General features: G+C 42.6%; 1 protein-coding gene across 1 annotated transcript in view; it reads left to right on the top strand.

Annotated features, from left to right (window-relative positions):
- The window catches only part of LPCAT2 (lysophosphatidylcholine acyltransferase 2), a 157433-nt gene extending 144985 nt beyond the window's left edge, over positions 1 to 12448 (top strand). Inside the window, exons 13-14 of the mRNA XM_030204309.1 lie at positions 1577 to 1718; positions 11648 to 12448. Coding sequence (XP_030060169.1) covers positions 1577 to 1718; positions 11648 to 11844 — 339 coding nt within the window. The 3' untranslated portion in view covers positions 11845 to 12448. The remainder of the gene's footprint in view (positions 1 to 1576; positions 1719 to 11647) is intronic.
- The last annotated feature ends 2899 nt before the right edge of the window (positions 12449 to 15347 follow it).

Genomic DNA, 15347 nt, shown 5'->3' with positions numbered 1-15347 from the left:
TTCGATTCATGAGAGGCCTGCATTTGTCAAAGCCCCCTATCAAGCCTCCTACAGTGTCATGGGATCTCAACGTCGTCCTCACCCAGCTGATTAAACCTCCTTTTGAGCCACTGAATTCCTGCCATCTGAAGTACTTGACCTGGAAGGTCATTTTCTTGGTGGCAGTTACTTCAGCTCGTAGGGTCAGTGAGCTTCAGGCCCTGGTAACTCATGCTCCGTATACCAAATTTCATCACAACAGAGTAGTGCTCCGCACCCACCCAAAGTTCCTGCCGAAGGTGGTGTCGGAGTTCCATCTTAACCAGTCAATTGTCTTGCCAACATTCTTCCCCAGACCGCATACCCGCCCTGCTGAACGTCAGTTGCACACATTGGACTGCAAGAGAGCATTGGCCTTCTACTTGGAGCGGACACAGCCCCACAGACAGTCCGCCCAATTGTTTGTTTCTTTCGACCCTAACAGGCTAGGGGTCGCTGTCGGGAAACGCACCATCTCCAATTGGCTAGCAGATTGCATTTCCTTCACTTATGCCCAGGCTGGGCTGGCTCTTGAGGGTCATGTCACGGCTCATAGTGTCAGAGACATGGCAGCGTCGGTGGCTCACTTGAAGTCAGCCACTATTGAAGAGATTTGCAAGGCTGCGACGTGGTCATCTGTCCACACATTCACATCACATTACTGCCTCCAGCAGGATACCCAACGCGACAGTCGGTTCGGGCAGTCGGTGCTGCAGAATCTGTTTGGGGTGTAAATCCAACTCCACCCTCCAGGACCCGAATTATTCTGGTCAGGCTGCACTCTCAGTTAGTTTCTTCTTCGTAGGTCAATTTCTGTTGTTCCCTCGCCGTTGCGAGGTTAAATTGACCTGGGTTCTTGTTTTGAGTGAGCCTGAGAGCTAGGGATACCCCAGTCGTGAGAACAAGCAGCCTGCTTGTCCTCGGAGAAAGTGAATGATACATACCTGTAGCAGGTGTTCTCCGAGGACAGCAGGATGATTGTTCTCACCTACCCTCCCTCCTCCCCTTTGGAGTTGCGTTTCATCATTTTTGCTTGTCATTCAACTGGCGGGAACGGTCGCGCACGGATGATGAAAGTCCATGAGTTAATCCCACCCATGCCCTGCCCTAAACACACCCAGTCCACGCCTCTTGCCATGTGGACATACAGCAATTTCAGACATCCATATCCTGGTTTTATAAAATCAACACGTGGATGTCCATGCAATATTGACATCAAAATGCCAATTTTCAGATGTATAAAACACGAATAGGACCTCTAAAATAAGCAGTGATGTTATTTTAACAGGTTTTCAACCCAAGTTTGTCTTGTCTTGTTTTGTTTTCGAGATATCAACATTGAATATGCATGAAATAAATTTGCATGTACTTCATTGTATGCAAATCTGTCTTTCATATTCATTGTAGGTAACCTGAAGTACTGATTGACTGGGTGTGTCCCAAGGACTGGGTTGAGGACCACTGCTTTAACGTGAATTTTGAGTTCCCTGTTGCATTGTAGTACAGGCAAGTAGAGTTGTGCTATTGTACTAATATATTTCCTTTCTTTTGTCTTTAGCTGTTTGACATTGATGAAGATGGCTACATAACAGAAGATGAGTTCAATTCTCTTTTAGGGTCATCATTAGGATTGCATAATATTGGTGCTTCAAAAATGTTTCATGATATGGATGCAGATGGCTCAGGAACAATTTCCTATGGTAAATATCACCTTTTTAAAGATTTGGATTGATCTACTTTTAACTATAGCGTTTTTATATTAGTTTATATTTGTTTTTACTTTCATTGTAATATAACTGACATTATTTGATGGACTAGACCAGTATAGCATATAACCACTTTCATAAGCTTCTTTTACCTATCACAGTTTTGAGTTCTTTTTTTGCTCAATGAGGATCTTCTCAGTCTTCTCCTACAAGGAAAAGTTTTCCCCTTCCCCCTCCCCAACCTGCTCCATGAAAATTGAGTTTAATCTGACACACATGATGACAGATGCTGACAGTGGTTTTAAGAAGTATTAAGTGTAGGTGGAAATCCTCCATCATGAGCTATTGCATGCCTGCTATGGATATCTCAAGCCAGACGATGTCCCCACTGCACAGATGTTGCCAGAAATGCATGGATATAGGGCCCACAAGATGAAAGCTTTATTCCTTCCATTGATCCCAGCCAAGGAAAAGGCAAAATCAGCAACGAGGTGAGCAAGACAAAAATGGTCATGCTTCACAGAGCAGCCAGAAGAATAAAAGCTGCTAGGAAGAAGTGTTCCTTGAGAAACAGATTTGCACAAAAAGGTGCTATAGAGCACAACCTTCCATGAAAAAGATTGGATCCTACTCTGTCAGGATCAACACTGAAAATGGCCAGAGAAGGCTGGGAGCAGTTGGCACAAATAGTACCCTCGAGCTGGTCTTTGATGCTCAAAATTACATTGCTATGACCACCTTGCTTTGAACTTCTAAGTTTGGCACTTTTTCATTATTGATACACCGTTGCCTCCTCATAATCAACTTGTTTGGTTTCAAACTTTTGATAAAAAGTCTTTGCTGCCAGTGTTAGCCATTTTATTCTTAGAAGCAGCTGGTTCCTTGACAGGTCCCTCTTCAGTAGCTCACCAGAAGGTGGGAGCATCTGGAATAGGTTTCTGTAAGATACTTGTGACCTGGATTGGCCACTTTTGGAAGCAGGATACTGGGCTAGATGGACCATTGGTCTGATCCAGTATAGCTGTTATGTTCTTATGTAAACTTTCATGCAGCTTGATAGGGAGGTGTCAGGCCTTTGTCCCCACAAGTGAGGTAGTATTAAGTAATGACAGTTAACAATGCAGTTAACAGATATTTTTCGTCTGTTATTGGAACATCTCTAACAGCAAATGTGTAAGTTTCATGCTTCATATTTTAATTTTGCCTGATAAAATACATGTCAAGCCTTAATGCTGGTTAGTAAATAGGGCCCATGATACTTACTGGAAATTTATTCTGGGAGAAAAGCTTTCCTCCTAGAGATGTAGATTCCATGAATGAGAAAAGACCATTTTAAGTATAGTGAACCCTCTTAGGCTTCGGGTGGTGGAAGGAGTGAGTGAAAGAAAGACAAAAGAACATAAAATGGCAGAGTAAAACAGGAAGAAAGGCTTAAGCATCATTACAGAGGAGGCCATGCAGGCAGCTCAGATACAGGTTTCCAAAGCCCTGGACTGCTTAAGTGTGTTTTTGACCTGCTGTGGTCTTTGGACATTTTTTAGCCTTTGATCTGTTGGCACAGGTTTGGATGAAATAAGCTGCTCTTCTCTAGTCTGATGGAATGAACCAATGTGTTAGATACTACAAATGATTGCTCCAGCAATCCTTTTGCAGTAGTCCATAGTTCATGAGACAATGGCACTATTGATTGCTACTGAATTTTTCTTTCACAGTTTACCATAAAAGCATCAGTTGTGTGTTTTGGATCAGACCAAAGATTCATTGATACCAAATCATAAGTACCCAATAGAATGCCAAAGAATTAATGTTATCTCTTTAGACATTACTGGGCTTTTCCACAGGAAGTATAGGGTAGTGCTTCAGGATATGTAAGGTCTGTGATGCCACTTCCACAAATAACGGTTCAGGAGATGTGGAAACATCCTCCTTTCCTACAGTTTATGCCCTTTCCCCTAATTCCTTTCATTTGCAGTCTTCCCTCTTTAAGAATATGTCATACTGGGAAAGACAAAAAGTCCATTAAGCACAGTGTACTGTTTCCAGCAGTGGCTAATCCAGGTCACAAGTACCTGACAATGTACCAAAAAACAGATTTTATGCTGCTTATCCTAGAAAAATGTAGGATTTTTCTAGGATAAACAGTTTATTCTAGAAAAATGTATGGATTTTTCTTTTAGGAGATTATCCAAACTCTCTTAAACCCTGCTTTAACCACATTGTCTGGTAATGAATTTCGGAGTTCAATTGCAGGTTGAGTGAAGAAATATTTTCACTGATTTTTTTCTAAATTTGCTACTTAGTAGCTTCATTGCATGCCCCCTAGTCCTTGTATTGCTGGAAAGAGTAAACAAGCGAATCACGTCTACCATTTCCACTCCTCTCAGTATTTTATAGACTTCTATCTCATTTCCCCTCAGCTGTCTCTTCTTCAAGATGAAGAGCCGTAGCCTATTTAATCTTTCTTCATAAAGCTGTCATCCCATCCTGTTATCATTTTCATTACCCTTCTCTGTACCTTTTGTAATTCTGCTATATCTTTTTTGCGATGTGACCAAAATTGCACACAGTATTCGAGGTGTGGTCTTACCATGGAGTGATACAAAGTCATTATAATAATCTCAGGTTTGTTCGCCATTCCTTTCTTAATCATTCCTAACATTCTGTTTGCTTTCTTAGCCACAACTGCATACTGAGTAGAGGGTTTCAACATATCATCAATGATAATACCTAGATCCATTTCCTGGGCATCGACTCCTAATATAAAGCCTTGCATCACCTAGCTATAGTTTGAGCTCCTCTTCTACTACTACTACTACTATTTAGCATTTCTATAGCGCTACAAGGCATACGCAGCGCTGTACAAACATAGAAGAAAGACAGTCCCTGCTCAAAGAGCTTACAATCTAATAGACAAAAAATAAATAAAGTAAGCAAATCAAATCAAATTAATGTGAACGGGAAGGAAGAGAGGAGGGTAGGTGGAGGCGAGTGGTTACAAGTGGTTACGAGTCAAAAGCAATGTTAAAGAGGTGGGTTTTCAGTCTAGATTTAAAGGTGGCCAAGGATGGGGCAAGACGTAGGGGCTCAGGAAGTTTATTCCAGGCGTAGGGTGCAGCGAGATAGAAGGCGCGAAGTCTGGAGTTGGCAGTAGTGGAGAAGGGAACAGATAAGAAGGATTTATCCATGGAGCGGAGTGCACGGGAAGGGGTGTAGGGAAGGACGAGTGTGGAGAGATACTGGGGAGCAGCAGAGTGAATACATTTATAGGTTAGTAGAAGAAGTTTGAACAGGATGCGAAAACGGATAGGGAGCCAGTGAAGGGTCTTGAGGAGAGGGGTAGTATGAGTAAAGCGACCCTGGCGGAAGATGAGACGGGCAGCAGAGTTTTGAACCGACTGGAGAGGGGAGAGGTGACTAAGTGGGAGGCCAGCAAGAAGCAGATTGCAGTAGTCTAAACGAGAGGTGACAAGGGTGTGGATGAGGGTTTTGGTAGAGTGCTCGGAAAGAAAGGGGCGGATTTTACGGATGTTGTAAAGAAAGAAACGACAGGTCTTGGCGGTCTGCTGGATATGAGCAGAGAAGGAGAGAGAAGAGTCAAAGATGACCCCAAGGTTTCGAGCTGAGGAGACAGGGAGAATGAGAGAGCCATCAACAGAAATAGAAAACGGGGGGAGCGGGGAGGTGGGTTTGGGGGGGAAAATGAGAAGCTCGGTTTTGGTCATATTTAATTTCAGGTGGCGTTGAGACATCCAGGCAGCAATGTCAGACAAGCACGCTGAAACTTTGGTTTGGATGCAAGGTGAGATATCAGGGGTAGAAAGGTAGATTTGGGAGTCATCAGCATAGAGGTGGTAGGAAAAGCCATGGGATGAGATTAATGAACCAAGGGAAGAAGTGTAGATAGAAAAGAGGAGGGGACCAAGAACAGAACCCTGAGGTACACCGACAGGCAGAGGGATAGAAGTAGAAGAGGATCCACCAGAGTGAACACTAAAGGTGCGGAGGGAGAGGTAGGAAGAGAACCAGGAAAGGACAGAGCCCTGGAATCCAAGTGAGGACAGGGTATCGAGAAGTATGCTGTGATCGACAGTGTCAAAAGCAGCGGAAAGATCAAGAAGAATGAGGATGGAATATTGACCTCTGGATTTAGCCAGTAATAGGTCATTGGAGACTTTAGTAAGCGCAGTTTCAGTTGAGTGGAGAGGGCGAAAACCAGATTGTAGTGGGTCAAGAATAGCATGTGAGGAGAGAAAATCAAGGCAGCGGCGGTGAACAGCACGCTCAAGTAATTTGGAGAGAAAAGGAAGGAGGGAGATGGGTCGGTAATTAGAGGGACAAGTAGGGTCAAGTGAAGGCTTCTTAAGGAGAGGTGTGACCACAGCATGTTTAAAGGAAGCAGGGACAGTCGCAGTGGAAAGTGAGAGGTTGAGAATGTGACAGATAAAAGGAATAAGAGTAGGAGAGATGGCATTAAGAAGGTGGGTGGGAATGGGATCAGAGGAACAGGTGGTACATTTTGAGGAAGAAAGGAGAAGTGTAGTTTCCTCAATAGTAACTTCAGGAAAGGAGGAAAGGGAATGAGGGGAAGGAGAGAGAGGGGAACGGACTAGTGGAGGGAGAGCTGGTGAGGTAGAGAAAGCAAGGTTTATCTTTTGAACCTTGTTGTGAAAGAATTCAGCAAGGGTCTGAGGAGATAATGAAGGGGGAGTTGGGGGGGCACCTTGAGGAGAGAGTTCAATGTGGTGAAGAGAAGTCGAGGATTAGAGCCAAGAGAGTTGGTCAGTTGGATATAATAATCCTGTTTGGCACGTAAAAGAGCAGATTGGAAGGAGGTCAGCATGAACTTAAAGTGTAAGAAATCAGCAAGGGCCCGAGATTTCCGCCAGAGGCGTTCGGCGGAGCGGGTACAGGAACGTAGATAGCGGATATTAGAAGTCAGCCAAGGTTGGGGTTTTGTACGCCTTACAGGGCGGGTCATCAAAGGTGCAAGAGTGTCTAAGGCAGAGGATAGAGTATTGTTGTAAGAAGAAACAGCCTCGTTGACAGACGTGGATGGTGCCACAGTAGAGAGGAGGTTTGAAACATGGGAGGATAGAGATGAAGGGTCAATGTCGTGAAGATTCCTAGATAAATTAGATAGGATAGGACGGGACTGGGAGGGAGGAGATTTAAGTGTGAAAGTTATAAGATGGTGATCAGAGAGGGGAAGATCGGAGGCAAGGAAACTAGAGGGTGAACAGTTGGAAGAGAAGATGAGATCAAGACAGTGACCATTTTGATGAGTGGGGGAGGTGGAGCATAGTTGGAGATTAAAGGACGACGTTAAAGCGAGTAACTTGGAAATATAAGAGTTGGAAGGATCATTAGCAGGAATATTAAAGTCACCAAGGATGAGAGAGGGGGAGGAAGGATCATGGAAGAAGGCAAGCCAGGCATCAAAGTCACTGAGAAAGGATGAAAGGGACTTATCAGGGGGACGATAAATGACCGCTATTCGAAGAGGCAGAGGAGAGAAAAGGCGGATAGAGTGGACTTCAAAGGAGGAAAAACAGTGAGATTGAGGTGGAAGAAGGGGTTGAAATCTGGAGGAGGGAGAGAGAAGTAGTCCAACACCGCCCCCACGGCCAGCAGAGCGAGGAGTATGTGAAAATAGATAACCGCCATGGCACAGGGCTGCGACTGAAGCAGAGTCATCAGGGCAGAGCCAGGTTTCTGTTATGGCGAGCAGATGGAGGTGACGCGAGATAAAGAGGTCCTGGATATAGGGGAGTTTGTTACAGATAGAGCGGGCATTCCATAGGGCGCAAGAGAAGGGCAGAGAAGAGGAGGGGAGTAGAGGAATAGAGATGAGGTTAGAGAGGTCACGGTGAGATCTGTAGAGTTTGGATAATAGTTGGTGAGGAGGGCCAGGATTGGGATTGATGTCACCAGCTGAGAGTAAGAGAAGGAGTAAAAGAGAGCGGAGGAGAGTAGGAGAGGTGTGGCCACGAAGGCGTCGAAGGCGAGAGGTATTTAGGTGGAATGGGGAAGGCAAAATGGAGGGAAGAAAGAGACGGAGATTAAAAGCCAAGAGGGAGGAAGAGGGTAGGAGAGAAGGTGAGGTGATGAAGTCAATGGATGGGAAGTGAGTTCCTGTAGCGGAGAGAGGTAGGGGGTGAGGGAAAAGATTAGGAAGGGACAGAGCTAGGAAGAGAATGTGAATAGGGGCCATAAATGATTAAGGTACTTTAGCAACTGGAAAAAGATTAGATACAAAGAGAAAAATGCCCCGCGCGCCGTTAGGCGCGCGGCACCTAGAGCGGAGGCCCTGAGTGGATCGGGGTGGACCTGGGTGTCACCCCGGAGAAGGCTGTAAGGATATGCAGATGAGCTGCAAGTCCTCCACAGCACCTGAAAGGCAGCCGGTGGTAGAGGTGGGTACCTCTCAGCTGAGGAAAGGCTTACCAGGGGTTAGGCCGAAGCCAGCATTCCTCCCCCTGAGGGTCGCCTGATCCTAGCCAAAAAGCACCTGGGGAACTCTGGGCACTTGGAGAGAAGGCCCTGGGAAGATCGGGGTGGAACTGGAGTCACCCCGGATACAGCTATGAGGAAATGCAGAAGGGCTGCAAGTCCTCCACAGCACCTGGTGGGAGCGCTGGGCACCTAGAGCGGAGGCCCTGAGTGGATCGGGGTGGACCTGGGTGTCACCCCGGAGAAGGCTGTAAGGATATGCAGATGAGCTGCAAGTCCTCCACAGCACCTGAAAGGCAGCCGGTGGTAGAGGTGGGTACCTCTCAGCTGAGGAAAGGCTTACCAGGGGTTAGGCCGAAGCCAGCATTCCTCCCCCTGAGGGTCGCCTGATCCTAGCCAAAAAGCACCTGGGGAACTCTGGGCACTTGGAGAGAAGGCCCTGGGAAGATCGGGGTGGAACTGGAGTCACCCCGGATACAGCTATGAGGAAATGCTTGCATCACTTTGCACTTGTTAACACTAAATGTCATCTGTCATTTAGATGCCCAGTCTCGTAAGATCCTGTTGCAATTTTTCACAATCCTCTTGTGGCTGAATAACTTTGTGTCAGCAGCAAATTTAATCACCTCACTAGTTAATCCCATCTCTAGATCATTTATAAATATGTTAAAAAGCAGTGGTCCCACTACATGCCCTTGGGGAATCCCACTATCTACACTTCTCCATTAAGAATACTGACCGTCAAACCCGGCTCTGTTTTCTATCTTTTAACCAGTTCTTAATCCACAATTTGACACTGCCTCCTATCCCATGACACTCTAATTTCCTGAGGAGTCATTCATGAGGTACTTTTCCAAATGCCTTTTGAAAATCCAGGTACACAATATCAACTGGCTCACCTTTGTCCGTATGTTTATTCACCCCTTCAAAGAAATGTAGCAGAATGGTGAGGCAAGATTTCCTTTGACTAAATTCATGTTGCCTTTGTTTCACTGATCCATGTCTATGTAGAGGTTCAACAGGTTTTTTTTCTTTATAATAGTCTCTACCATTTTTCCCGGCACCGACATCAGGCTCATCAGTCTATAATTTCCTGAGTCACCTCTGAAACCCAATAGATCTCCAGAGTCTTGTAGCAGCATGGTCTCTGGCTTTTATACTTGACTCAGATAAACTACCTGGAAGTGTTGACTTTTGCTTGGTAGGACACTGATCTATTTTTAAAATCTCATGAGCTTGGTATATAGTAAAATGTTACCCAATTTTCTTTTCGCTGGATGACTTTAGTGAGTCTCAAGTGGCAACTTTAAATGTAACTATTTCACTTTGTTCATCTGCTTGTTTTGTATGTATATATATATATATATATATATATATATATATATTCAAGTAAAAACGTTTCCTTATACTCTGCAGCAGATGAATCCAGGAACTGATGTGTTGTATCTACCTACCAGCAAGTGGAGATAGAGAAATTCAGTCTAAACTGAAAACAGTGACTCTGGAGGTCCAGCTACTCTGTTGCAACCTTGGCCAGAGAAGAAGCTGCTGTATGTGTTTCCCTCTTGGCCTTTGATCGGCCGGGTTATTCAAAAATATGGCTTCACCGGGGTAGGGTCATTCTGGTAGCGCCAGATTGGCCATGTCAACCGTGGTATGCGAACGTAGTTCATCTGCTGCTGGAGGAGTCCTTTTGGATTCCATTGGTGCTGGACCTTCTTCATCAGGGTCAGGTGGTCTTGGAAGATCCTTCCCGCTTTGGTCTTACGGCTTGGCTCTTGAGTGGTCTTGATTTGTGAAAGAAGGGCTATTCCGATTCTGTCATAGGAACTTTGCTGTGGCTCAAAGCATTCCATGCTTACGGCATATGCATGTCTTTGGTGAACATTATTGGCTTGGTGTGTTGCTCATGCTTGGTCACTTCTTTAGGTGTCAATTTCACAGATGTTGGCCTTTTTGCAGGACAAACTGCAGAAGGGTTTGGCTTACAACTCACTGAGAGTCCAGGTCGCAGCCCTGACTTGTTTCCTTGGACGGTTCTTCGGTTGAGGCTCATCCCGATGTGACTCGTTTTCTGTGGGGGGGGGGGGGAGCCCTGCACCTTTGTCCTCCACTTCGGAGTCCTTGCCCTTCTTGTAGTTTAGGTTTGGTGCTATAAGGACTGCAGAAAGCGCCATTCGAGCCATTGCACTTAGCATCAGATAAAGGCCATGACGTCTGCAAGATAAGTGTTGTCATGTTGGGAGCCTTTCCTGCAGTTTTCGGAATCTGGTTCTCCATTTGAATGGTGCCTTCCTGTCTACCGGAAGTCGTGTCTGCTTTTCATCTGAATCAACAGCTTTTCCTTCCTTCCTTTCAGACGGTGGATTTCCCCAATTCTTTTGCTCAGCTGTGCCGGTTGGATATGCGTAGGGCTATTTGACGTTATTTGCAGATGACTAATCACTTTTGTTACTCAAATCACCTCTTCATGCTCTTGTCCAAACCCAGAAGGGGTTATGCTGCTTCCAAAGCCACGATAGCTCGGTGGCTGAAGGAAATGCCTACTTCAACGTATATTGTGGAAGGACGGTCTTTGGAGGCTTTGCGAGCACATTCGACACGTGTGCATTCGTTATCGTGGGCTGAAGTGAGTTTCTCTTTCCTTGCAGGAGATTTGTCAGGCTGCTACTTGGGCTTCACGTCTTTCTTTTTCTTTCCTTTAGTCGCAGCAGATGAATCCAAGATCCCGCCCGGGGTTACTTGCTGCAATTGTGGTCACTCTGTTTTCCATCAGGTCTTGCAGATGCAGTGGTAAAAAGGAAAAAAAAACCTATATATATATATATATATATATAATATGCATTTTTCAGTTTTATTCCCTAGAATTTTATCCTCTGGTTTTTTTGTTCTACTCTCGTTATGTGGAAGGTTGGCATGTTATGTAAAGTTGGCATGCTACGTTTCTATTATTCTGCTTTGTGATGCGATATATACTGAAGGACTGAGGAGCTTTAAGTCCAGAATCACTGTCTTCAGTTCAGTGTTTCTCTTTCTCCACTTGCTGGTAGGCAGATACAACCCACCAGTTCCTGGATTCATCTGCTGCTGCTAGTAAAGGAAAGAAAATTATCAGGTAAGGTAAAACTTTTCCTTGTCATTTTTGTACAACAGGTTGGGCAAATATTTGGGCTTCAGAGCCACATTGGGGGCCCAGTCTTGGTGGAGAGGGGAACAGTAAGGGTTTCCCCCTGCTGATTTGCATGGTGAGAAGAGGGGTCCATTGAAGTTTGAGGTTTGACAGATTAACAGTGACATTTGTTTTTTGCCATGGGCTCAGGACCCCATTCACCTCTGATTAGAAAATGTATAAGTGACATGGTGTGGATAGTGGTATGTTTTAAACACACGTGTGCTAGTTTCTCAAGTGTAATTAACAATCTCTGTTAAATATTAGATTTGGAGTTTGAACTAATTGTGTTGTCTTATTTCAGATGAATTCAGAGACTTTGCATTGAAACATCCTGTATATGCCAAGTTATTTACTACGTACCTAGATCAGCAAAGATACTTTGTGTATTCACCTGAGAGCAGAGAAAGTCCAGCTATATTACCTCAAATTATTAGCACTACTATCTATTCTGGAAACAAAGACGAATTTTTAAGTTCTTCTGACAAAAAAGAAGACTGACTACTATTCTCTTTTTGAGAGAGGCAAGACTGTTTTTTTGGTTCTTTCTTTCAAACTTACAAGGAGCTACTTACAATTTGAAACCATGCATCAAATTAAAAGATCCAAAATTTTTACTTTTTATCGTTCACCATTTGTAGTTTTAGGGGGAATTAGTTACTGAATTTGGACACATTTTTGACAATATGCTAATCAAATATGACAGTAAAAATTTTGTGGTAAGCATTATTTAATAGAGATTCTACCTTTTGTTTTGCAAGGTCTATATTGTTAGGCCATGGTTAGAATTGACCATTAGCTCACTTTTTGTAAGGCTGTCATAGTTACTTTTTTTTACTACACATTAAGGCTTAAGATCATACTTTCAGCATCTGATTACATCAGGCATTTACATTCTTATGTCTGTGGATATCTGCTCCTAAAAGACTAACCCAACATTGCATTCATTTAAGTGATTTTAACCAAAGGACTGCTATAAATTACACAGTAGACTCATCTTTAAAAGAATGTGCTAAGAACTTAAAATGTTCTCAAAATCAGAGTATTTTTTTTGTTACATTTGTACCCCGCGCTTTCCCACTCATGGCAGGCTCAGTGCGGCTTACATGGGGCAATGGAGGGTTAAGTGACTTGCCCAGAGTCACAAGGAGCTGCCTGTGCCTGAAGTGGGAATCAAACTCAGTTCCTCAGTTCCCCAGGACCAAAGTCCACCACCCTAACCACTAGGCCACTGAGCTGGGACTTCTGTGGAAATTCAGTAGTTTATTCAGAAATTACCATACCAAAGAAAGTTTGGTGATTAAGTAATGTGGTGGTTATAGATCAGTTAGTTTCATGCTTTAAAGATAGAAGGATCAAAACAAATTTTCAGAATTGCCCACCTCCACCATATGTGGGTAAAAGTGCAACTCAGTTTCATAGCATACATAATTTTACCTGCACATAGGAGGAGTATAATTAGGTCAGAGTGAAAATACACACATTTCATTTTCAGGTCTCTACATACAATTCACTTTTCATCTGCTTCAAGGTAGATGCCAAAGTATTTGAGTGTAAACACATCCATATATGCAGCAGCCCTATTTTCAAAGGGAAACTCCACAAGGCATTCCCTGTTGAAAGCAATTTTGATATTGTCTGCAGGGCATGCATGCTTACTTTCAAAGTTACTAACACAGTCATTCTTCAAACTGTGATATCATTTGTAAAGGTCAATTTAGTGTATAGTTTTTGTCCCAAATATTTAAGATACCTGCTAAATTCATTTTAGTTAAATTGGTCTTTTGTATTTCTTTGCACAAGTATTAGTCAAGCAACGTATTTTATATATAACCTTTAAATTAGTTGGTATAAAAGTCTTTTCAAAAGTGCAAGAATAAAACTTGAAGACAAGTAGCATTGATTGTACAAATGATATTCCTCTGAACCCAATGCTCAGTAAATGAGAGATTCCTTATTGTTTAAAGACATATTTGTGAGAAAAATAAGTAGTTCTGTTTGACCCCTTATGTTTCTAACATGGCTGTACTAGAAGGTGCATATCAAAAAACTTTAAATTCATTCAAACTTCTCCCTTCTCTAAAGATACACCCATCTCTTATTGATTTTTATTTCTCCAGTAGAGCTTTATATGCATAAATTTGTGCATTAGTAGTAAAATAAATCTTGTAGGACTAAACAATGTCTTATTTTTGTACCAAAGTGACTTTATCCAGATCATTTACTAAAAATAATGTAGAGTTCTCTTGGAAGTAAAATATCTACTACATTTAATAGCTACCACCATAAATTGCACAGCTGACCCAGGATCTTGCCTTACGTATCATAAAATTGCTTAACACGATCAATGATTTCTTCTTAATATGAATCAGCACATAATTTAGTACATGTACATCACTATTATATACCTAGAGACTGATAAAGCAAGCAATAGGTCAGTGAGTCAGACAGGTCAAAAAAATGGATGGGTCAGATGGGCCATGGGTCGATTAAAAAAAGGGGGGACAGAGGTCACCTTTTGAATATAAGTAGGGGCATTACCTATTCAAGCCTAATTTCAAATATTTCTTCAGTTATCTATTAAATTGGTCATTTTGAGTGGGGGATACATGGGAATAGCTTTCTCATAGTTAGTGACTTGGCAGAATGCTTGGTAATAGTGTTTCCCTTGTTAAATGTCTAAGTCGTGACTTATTCAACAGTTACAGAAGTAATTCATTGATTATGTGGATAATGGGTTATGTAATGGATCGGTCACGGGTTGCTGGTTACATGGGTAAACTTGCATGATCCATTGTTGTCTCTTGATAATGATTTGCTTACTATTTATAATCATATGTTGTATTGCAAAAGGGTCCTGTGAGAGCAAAGCTTGAACAGTTTCATTTGATATCATCAAGTCCTCATTATATTAATACTGTTAAAGCAAGTGTACTTAGAGCCGTGTATTATCAATTGTTGAGATGCAAGGGTCCAAAGACCTAAGGAGGCAAGAGTACATCTAGAATCCTGTCTTCTATGGAGGCAAGTGAAGCCGGGAATTGATTGCAAGTAAAATATAATAAGGTGCAGAAAAAGTGATTTAAACGGATCACTATTTTCAAATATTCTTCTAGCTTGAATACATCAAGAAGCATCATGTAAACAAGGAAAACACAAGATTTGGACAAGTTCCTGGAGGATACGTCCATAGTCTGCTAAAGAGACAGACATGGGGAAGCCACTGCTTGTCCTGGGATTGGTAGCATAGAATGTTGTTACTATTTGGCTTTCTGCTAGGTACTTGTGACCTGGATTGGCCACTGTTGAAAACAGGATATTGGGCTAGGTGGACCATTGGTCTGACCCAGTATAGCTATTTTTATGTTATGTTCTTAAGGATGTTAAGGGAAGTAATATACCTAGATTCTTGCTATTTTTATAATTTTTTATATTAAATGGGATATATTTTATATAGTATATGCATGTGTAATACTAGAGGTATGATCACTGGGCTTTTGCTACTGTTTATTTTCGTGTTGATAGATTCTCCAGTGATATTTAAATAGTGTTCATGTTCATATTTCACTGATACCAAAGATAAATAAATCTTAGTCATGTTCAAATTATAAGGCCTTTGTATACCTGTAACACTTACAAAAACCACTACTGGGGTGCATGTTAATGTGCTGTTTAGCAAGCCTTTTAACATGGGACAAAATGTCTCCTATGTAGCACATAGGCAGGTATTCTAAATTGTAATGTACCTGCATATGCAAAATTGTAGAGTAGCAGGGTAGTAGTGTTTGCTAAAGCCTTTAATGCATGATTTCTAGCCCATCAAATTTAGCATCTGGTCTTGGACTTTAGTGAACTGTTTAGCATCCTTACTAGAAATGCTAGCAGTTTATAAATGAGGTGAGAGCATATCCTGGGCCTCTTACTAATCTACACTTAAGCCCAGAAAAAAATAAATGCCCCCTCCCCCAAATATTTAACCCACAAATTTCTTCTAAAACATCCAG

The sequence above is a fragment of the Microcaecilia unicolor genome, chromosome 5 (genome assembly GCF_901765095.1).
Source record: "Microcaecilia unicolor chromosome 5, aMicUni1.1, whole genome shotgun sequence".
Lineage (NCBI taxonomy): Eukaryota > Metazoa > Chordata > Amphibia > Gymnophiona > Siphonopidae > Microcaecilia > Microcaecilia unicolor.
The sequence above is the reverse complement of the archived record's forward strand: the minus strand, read 5'-3'. Positions and strand labels throughout refer to the sequence as shown.